The 8,313-nt window shown below is 40.1% G+C and overlaps 1 protein-coding gene across 2 annotated transcripts in view; it reads left to right on the top strand.

The window, feature by feature from the left end:
* The first annotated feature begins 1,084 nt into the window (after nucleotides 1–1,084).
* Nucleotides 1,085–8,313, top strand: part of MAT2B (methionine adenosyltransferase 2 non-catalytic beta subunit) — a 15,938-nt gene continuing 8,709 nt past the window's right edge. The window contains exon 1 of one of the 2 annotated variants that reach the window (XM_007454780.1): nucleotides 1,085–1,250. In XM_007454780.1, coding sequence (XP_007454842.1) covers nucleotides 1,221–1,250 — 30 coding nt within the window. In that variant the 5' untranslated portion in view covers nucleotides 1,085–1,220. Of the gene's footprint in view, nucleotides 1,251–3,446; nucleotides 3,619–8,313 lie in introns of those variants that run through there. The other variant, XM_007454779.1, reaches the window with a different exon arrangement.

The following is an 8,313-nucleotide window of genomic DNA, read 5'->3' on the forward strand; positions in this document are numbered from 1 at the left end:
CTCTGATTTTGAGCATCTTTTTATGCGATTACTGGCCATGATGTCTTTACTTTGTCAAGTGTCTGTTCAAAACTTATGTCCATTTTAGAAATGATTTTTTAAAAACTATTGAGTTGTAGGAGTTTTTTAAGTATTCTGAATATGTCCTTTTCAGATATATGTATCAAGATTATTTTTCCCAGTCTGTTTTATTTTTCTTAATATTGTCTTTTGATGAACAGACGTTTTAAATTTTGATGAATTTTAATTTATCAATTAAAAAAATTGTATATTCTTCATCACTTACAGACCCTCTACATGCCTCATACAGTTTACCACATGCTGTGTACTCTGAGTAGAATATAAAGAGTTAAGTGACTTTTTTTAAAGCTCTATCTGAATGGCAATTTTTTGTTGATTGTTCTTAAATTGTTACAGAGCCTTAATCCAGAACAGTGGTTCAAAATTTAACTGAGCATATTCATCACCCTTGAAATTGTTAAAAATAGGATTGCTGGGCTCCACTTGATCGTGTTTCATGGGTTCTCCGGTGTTGGCAGGTCTGGGAATCACTGATCTAGTAGTCCTTAAAGCTCGGCCAAACTTAAGGCTACTCCACCTACCATTTCCTCAGAGGGCAGGACACTGTTCATGGAAATAACCTGTTGTGTTTTAATTTCGGCATATTGTTACCACCAGTGCCTTTTACTGTCCTTTGAAATAGTTAATTAGAAAGCACTGGTTGGGAAAGCACTGGCGAACTTTACCAAACGGATTCTGTTGTAACAAGGCATAACTCAATAAAATATTTCAGAACAGAAATCAGTTGCATAGTCTGTGTGCTTTCCAACTGCTGGCTCTTGCTTTTCTTTTGCAAGAGAAAACTGCAACAAGTTTTCACAGGAAGTTTTTTTTGTTACATCTTTATTTCTTAAAAAAAAAAAAGTTGGTTTTCCTAATGGTTTTGATAATGGACCTTCATTTGGCTTGCAATAAAACATGAAACTTCTCATTGGGTATTTTCAAGATTGCCACGAGGAATCAGCTGCCAGTTTACTGCAAAGTGGAAAACTGCACGAGATTCTGGGATTGGACTCAAAATGCTAATTTCAAAGGTCGAGTGAAGCTGTGGCTCACGTTTTCGCGTGCCTGCGCTCTCTGCAGGCAGAACAAAGACCCAGCCCGAGGAGGCAGAGGCAGAGACCCATCTCAAATCTTTTTCCTGAGATAATTTTGGAATCATGCCTGAAATGCCGGAGAACATGAAACAGGTAAGAGTTAGCTATTCAAGAAAAGAAGCATTCTGGAGTTAAGAGTTTCTTTAAAAGAATCCCAATGAAGGTCTGGTAAAAGCCGAAAGGGTGTGTAAAAAAATAAGTCATTCATTTCTTTAAAACGTTTAACTTTGGGACTTGGAATAATAAAGCAACTTTAATTATTGACGCTGTATGGAGAGCTCAGCTAAGTCTCAATTGACAAAAATAAAATCCAAAACAGAACAGCAGTTTCATTTACCGGATTAAATGCAGTGATGTAGGTGAAGGTTCTATATAAATAACGATTTTTATCTATAGTTGTGTGCTCCAGCCTTTCTTTGTCTTGGCATGAAATGAATCTGCTAACCTAACTTTTATCTCCAGATTGCTGTCGTTAAATTTATAGACTTAGCCACCACAGGAACTTGGATATTGTCTGTATAACAGTGGCGTTTTTATTCACAAAGAAACTTCCATTTTTAAAAAGAATGATTAAAACCCATACAGGAACATGTGCCCCTGGAACCATACCCACGTTTTATCTGGCAAACATGAAACCAGATCCTCAAACGCAGGCAAGTAAAGTCTATTTGTACCTCACTCTAGATAAGGCTGCTCTGAGACTCAAAATGCTAATTGCATATGCATGACCTTAAACCGTCTTCACGTTGAACACATTTTTTTTTTTTCCTGGAAAGATCAGACTGCATCACACGTTGCAACTAGAAACTTCACAAAAATTCCCGCTCCTTTAAAGAGAGGAGGATCAAGAGGATCTTGAATCCGCTCCCCCAAAACCCACCCACACATTTTCTTTGTTTGCAGATTATGCATGGTTTAGTGTTTGGGGCATTCCTCTCAAGGACTCTAAGTAATGCTAAATTGATTAACAGCCTGGATTAAAACAAAAATTGAAAAGTGGGGGGCCTCAGGCTGTCTTCTGTTACTGTTCCAAAGAAACTTTATGCTTATGCAAATAAAGAAATGAGTTCTTGTTGGGGGCTGGGTAGGAAGGAAAGTCACGGGACTCAGATGGGGGGAAAAAATTTTAAAGGCTGCTTAGCGTTGAGCTCTAAGATTAAACCAAAAAAAGGTTTATGAAAATAATGTCGTTTTACAAAGATCCAAAGAGTAATCACGTTTGCGGGTGACTTTTAAGGTCTTGGTATCCTGTATGCCTGGACAAGAACGCTCAAGACTGTTCGGTGGAAAGTTGGCGAAACCTATGCGGTCCATGCTCTGGTTCCCACCTCCTCGCCGAGTAAATGTCATAAGCATCTCGGCTGGCTGGGGGCTTTTCGGGTTTGAACTGGAAGAGAAATCAGTTGCAATTAAGTGCTAGGTCAGCCTCAACGCTTAGAGCTGTCTTTGTCACTTTAAAAAAGCGCAATCCAGGTGGTAGAAGGTTCAGTATTACTATATTCCCCTGGTTCCTTTAATTTTCCTTGGTAGCCGAGGTTCGGCTCGTGTAGCCCGACGCTGCAGCCTGTAAGGCGGTGCTTCTCAAGGGCTGATCTGAACTCCCGTTAAATCCACCTGAAGTCCCAGGCTCTACTACCACAGCTCATTCTGCAATTACTGGTAAAGTCCGAGAATCTGCGTTTGGAAGAGGTACCCAAATAATTCATCCCCCAGCCTCCCACATCTTTTTATTTTTAACTAGTCAAAATTAGTTTGAGATCTTTGGAATTTCACACGTACTACTTTTTAGCATCCCGGAAAGACAAATGGGTTCTTGAGGTGTTAATGACTTAGATACCAACACTTTTATTTTTATTCCAGTGTCTTTCTAAATCTCTCAAAAAAATACTCTTAATGCTCTAAAGACACAGGTCCATTGTGCTTCCTACCCTCCCCCTCACCCCCACTGAGTGCAACTTTATGTATTACGTGCCCAGTAGATTCTTATGCAGTAGATTCTTATGCACTGCGCAAGTCTAGGCGATCCAATTCAATCCTTACCTAGTCAAGAAGGAAAAACACACAAAATAAACAACTCCTCCTCCCCCACCCGCCACCGCCCCCGGCCCCAAAACAAAACTCGCATTCCTTGCTTAAGACCAGGGCCTTTGTTTCCCTTTAAGAGTTGGCGCGTGGGCTGGGAGCGTCCCGAGCGCGCCAGTCCCCTTTCTGGGGCGTCGGCGGAGCGTGGCCAATCAAGGGGCGCGGTCTTGGCGGCGGAAGCCGGAAGCGGTGAGCGGGGGCTGGCCCGGACCTAGGGGAGGCGGGCCGAGGGCTTTGGAGCTGCGGACCGCGGTGATCCTGGGCTGGGGGAAGTGGCGGTCGCTGCGGCGGCGGCGGCGGCGCCAAGACGGCGGGCATGGTGGGGCGGGAGAAGGAGCTCTCTATTCACTTTGTTCCCGGGAACTGCCGTTTGGTGGAGGTGAGGGAGTCGGCCCGGGTCTCGGGGCGGGGAGGGGAGGTGCGTCTCGTAGGAACTGAATGCGCGGAGGGGGACGAGTCTTGTAGCCGGCGCTCGAGTGGTTTTCCAGACGCCTCCTGCCGGAGTCGGAGGCCCCGGGCGGCGAGGGCGGCGCCGCCGAGTTTGTTTACTTCGGTGCACACCCTTCTGTATTTTCTTTTTCAGCCGCTGTGACGGGAAAAGTGTAGGTCGGGTTTCAGTTTCGACCCTCCTGTCTCCCCTCTCGGGAACGGAGAGGGGTTTTCAGAGCTCTTTCAGTTTTGATTATTTCTAAATTTCTTTTTCATTCTTTGTTCGTATCCTTCGGTCTTAACAGTTCGTATATCTAAGAAAGAAGGGGCCAGGTGGCTTTTCAGAAATAATAACAGGATTGGAGTTGAAAAGTTACTGAACTCGTCACTGTGTTATGCACTTTACATGCATTATTTACTTTAGTTCTCATATTTATGACATACTGGTTTTGTTCCATTTTACAGATAAGAAAATTGAGGCTTAGAGGGCGAGTCCTTGGCCCAAGTTCATTCAGTAAGGTTGCAGCCGGGATTCAAATACAGATCTATTTGAACCACTACGGAGGTTGAATAAACGAAAGCTACTACTGTGTTTGGAGAGCCTCCATTCTCTCCTGTTTCATTCCAGGCCCCCCAGCATTCATCAGTCCACAGAATGTACCTAGCACTGGGGATAGGAACATGTTAATGCCCAGGCCAACATATCTTAAGGATATAAGAGAGGACATAGGTGATGGCTGTTTTTGATTATGCAGAATTCTTATGCCTTCAAAATATAGCAGATTTAGTGTTTCAGATCGTCTTGGTATTTGGGGGGTAAGGTTAGAATAATGGGCAATTTAAACCTCTCTTTTGTTTCTGTGTACTCCAAGCAATGCTGAGTACTGTAATGTTACATATTGTTTGTTTATGTCAGTGTATATGCGCACATGTATGTATATACAGCTTAATCAGTAGGAGTCCAGTAGACAAATGAAAATGGATTTTCCTTCAGTAAAATTGCACAACCAGAAGCTTGGCACATATTTGCTGCTCTCAAAACCGGAATTAAAACTTGCTCGTGTCTTTTTATGTCTGAGAAATAGACGGTAGTGGTTCCTGTTAATAATACTGGCTCTGGGGTACAATAGGATGCCGGTAGGAGTTAGACAAGTGTCACCTAGGTATCTAAAGTTTTTTAAAGTTCAGGAGTATCCCCTCAAAGATCTGCCTCAAGGGGAATGTTGTAAGAATCATATAAATCAGTGTGAAGCTTTGCCAAATTGAAGAGGTTCTAAAAATAGCAAAGTATAATTACATTTACCACTAACATTTAAGAAGATCCCTCTTTAGATACTTGTTTTGTTTCACTCTTGACTTTTTCTAGGACATTTTTTAGTAGAAGTTAATCTGAGTGTGCTAAAGTAGAAACCTGTTCCAGAGTACTGTTTAGACCATTTTGAAAGAGCCATTTATCTTCCATTACCTGTACAGTTTGGTATTATTTGATTTGATGGCATAATAAGAGCTACAGCTCTTCATTTATTTATATGCATTTACTTTTTCAAGTTTTTTTTTGGGGGGTATCTGTAAATCTGGTCATCTGAAGTTACTGAATTCTGTACATCTAAGAGTTTATAGCATAAGAGGCACATATGTTGAGGGCAACTTAAAGTGGTGTTTAATATTCCTGACCCATAAGAATAAAAATTGAGAAATAGATTTTTCAGGCAGACAGAGTATCTTTAACTCTTAATTATTCTTTGGGTTAACTAGACAGCTTTTTGTTCCTCTATTCAGAGTTCCTTGAAGTGTTTGGACATTCCTGTGTTTTGCAGAACTAAAGTAATTTGCAGAGTAATGATCCAAAATAATTTTTAGAGGACTATTTCTCCTCTTTTAAAAAGAAAAAAATCAAAATAGTGTGCTTTAAGAAGCTTCAGGTAGAGTTAAATATAGAAGAAATAGTTTTGTTTGGCATCTTTTAGTTTCAGAGTGATGCGTATTTTATTTGCTGACTACCAATAAACTTGCAGTCCAAATGAAAACATCTTGTTGGGCTCGTATACTGGTGACACAAGGGGCTCATTGAGTCTCTAGAGAGAACTACATGAAAAGAGGTTAAGTTACTTTAAGTAAATGAACCTTCTTTCACTCTATTCAGATCCCTCTGTGGTAAGGATAATATGGAATTGTAGGACTGTAAAGCTGGAAGAGCCTTAGGCATCTTGTCCAAATGCCTCATTTCACCAGTGAGGAGTTAGATCAATAGAGATGGAGTCACTTCTCAATGCCACAGAGTGTGGGAGTTAGATCAATAGAGATGGAGTAACTTCTCAATGCCACAGAGTGTGGTTAATCATCATGAAACCGAGTATAAGTTCAAAGGATTGAGACAAAACTCAGTATGTATTTGGCTGGATGATAGAAGCAAAAGGGCCCAAGTTCTGTTTCCAACCTTTTCCCTTTTACTGTGGGCAAAACCTTTAACATCTGTAGACAAGGTTCCTCACTTCGGAAGTGATATCTGCCCTGCCTGTCTAATAGGACTCCTCCTGTGGTCAAAAGGTATGATGTAGGTTTATATAACACATGATAGTTTTCAAATATAAGATTGTGCAGAATCATTTGTTTCAGAAAATCCTTGTACTTTAGATCTCTGCTCTTTTTTTTTGCGATATGCGGGCCTCTCACTGTTGTGGCCGCTCCTGTTGCGGAGCACAGGCTCCAGACGCGCAGGCTCAGCAGCCATGGCTCGCGCCCAGCCGCTCTGCGGCATGTGGGATCTTCCCAGACCAGGGCACGAACCCGTGTCCCCTGCATCGGCAGGCGGACTCTCAACCACTGCGCCACCAGGGAAGCCCGATCTCTGCTCTTTTAACGTAGAAAATTCTTGAGCAGTGACATCTAACCACTAGGTAACACAGACTGTTTCATATTTTCTTCCAGGGACCTTACATATTATCCCAGGGTATAAGGATGTAAGGTTGTATTTTTTCCATGCAACCCCCATCCTTTTTTAAAGTTAAGTGGTATTATATTCCCTAAAGAGCCTTGCTGTGCTTGTCATTTAATACTGTATTTCATCAAATCTAAGATGCTCTCAAATTATAAGATTATCTGGGCTCTTATTTTAAGATGCACTAAAAAGCAAAAAACACTGCCAAACCATCTTTATTTCATTCATTTAACAGAGATGATAAATGAGGAAAAAATGTGCTTCACAGAATCAGTGAGGTACCTAGAGATCTTATTTTACTGTTTAAGAATTTTGTGGTTACTGCAAACATGATGCTTGTTCTTTAACTACTTCTAGTTTTCCTTTTTAAGGGGGAAAATGGGAAAGATGTTGTCGCTGCTAGAAAGGCAGATGGCAGTTTTTTGACTTCTTTGATTAAGAGCTATCTTTAGGAAGGTCTTGGACTTTCCTGGAGTTCTCACAGTTCAGTTTCCAAATCACCAGCATCAGCACCTGGAAACTTGTTACAAAGGCAAATTATGAGGCCTCATTCCAAATCTACTTGATCTGAAAGCCTTCCAGTCGATTCCTATCCTCAGCGAATAAAGCCTGTGAACCACTGATCTAAGAGCTCTTGTCTGTTCCTTTCCTTCTTCAGAGTGAAGTGAGAAACTCAGAAGAAACCAGACCATAGCTCTGTTATAGTAATTTTCCCAGGGATCTTTATCCTGTGTAAATTGTTTTCTGATTGTATCTCTACTAGACTTGACATGTTTTAACCTCTTTACAATTAGAATCTTTGTAGAGTTGTTTTCTTGCCAGAAATTCAAAGAAAATATTTTGCTGGCTGAAATCCTTGTTTTTATAGATCATTTGGCTTAGAGCCAAGTTGTGCAACAGAGAGCATAGATGAATTTTTCTCTAACTTCTAAAATGTCTTGAAATTGGTTGAACTAAGGAAAAAATATCTTTAACAACTACCTTTGTACTGTCTCTGTCAGCCCTTTCATTTCAGGTTTTTCATATGATAGAAATACTTGATTTGGGTGGCCTTTTTAAAAAAAAATGTATAGTCTTCTAAGCTGAATTGAGGGCTAGGGAAAAAAAGTCTTTTTGTGTGCACAGAAAAGGTTATTGTGTGCATATTTAAGGTTTTTGACAGCTCAGAATTAGGTGACTATAACATCATTTGAAATTTAAAAGGCCTCAAGTTGATAAGATTTAATAAAAGTTTTTGTTGTTTTTTAATAGTAAATGTTGACTTAATTCAAGAGTCTGAGGAAATTCGGTGTTACCTATCTTGGGAAGAAGGGAAAGTTCTATGTAAACAGAACTTGTTTCTTAAATAGTAGTTCCTTTTTAATTTCAATGTGTGAGGAATTTTTCCTTTCACAATAGCAGCACAGACTAGTTCCTCTATCTTTGTTTATTTGTTTTAACTGGTCTAAATAGGTCAATTAAGAGTTAATGCAGGAATATGGATGATGGTGGTGGTATGAATTGGGAGATTGGGATTGACATATATACAGTAACATGTATAAAATAGGTAATTAATAAGAACATGCTGTATAAAAAATAAATAAAATTTTAAAAAAGAATGTTATATGATGTGGAATCTAAAAAAATGGTACAAATGAAAGTATTTACAAAAAAAAAGAAGAGTTAATGCAGGAATATATTTACCAGTTTGGTTAAACTTAGAAAGAG

This window comes from Lipotes vexillifer, unplaced genomic scaffold (genome assembly GCF_000442215.2).
Source record: "Lipotes vexillifer unplaced genomic scaffold, Lipotes_vexillifer_v1.1 scaffold497, whole genome shotgun sequence".
In the NCBI taxonomy this organism is placed as follows: Eukaryota; Metazoa; Chordata; class Mammalia; order Artiodactyla; family Lipotidae; genus Lipotes; species Lipotes vexillifer.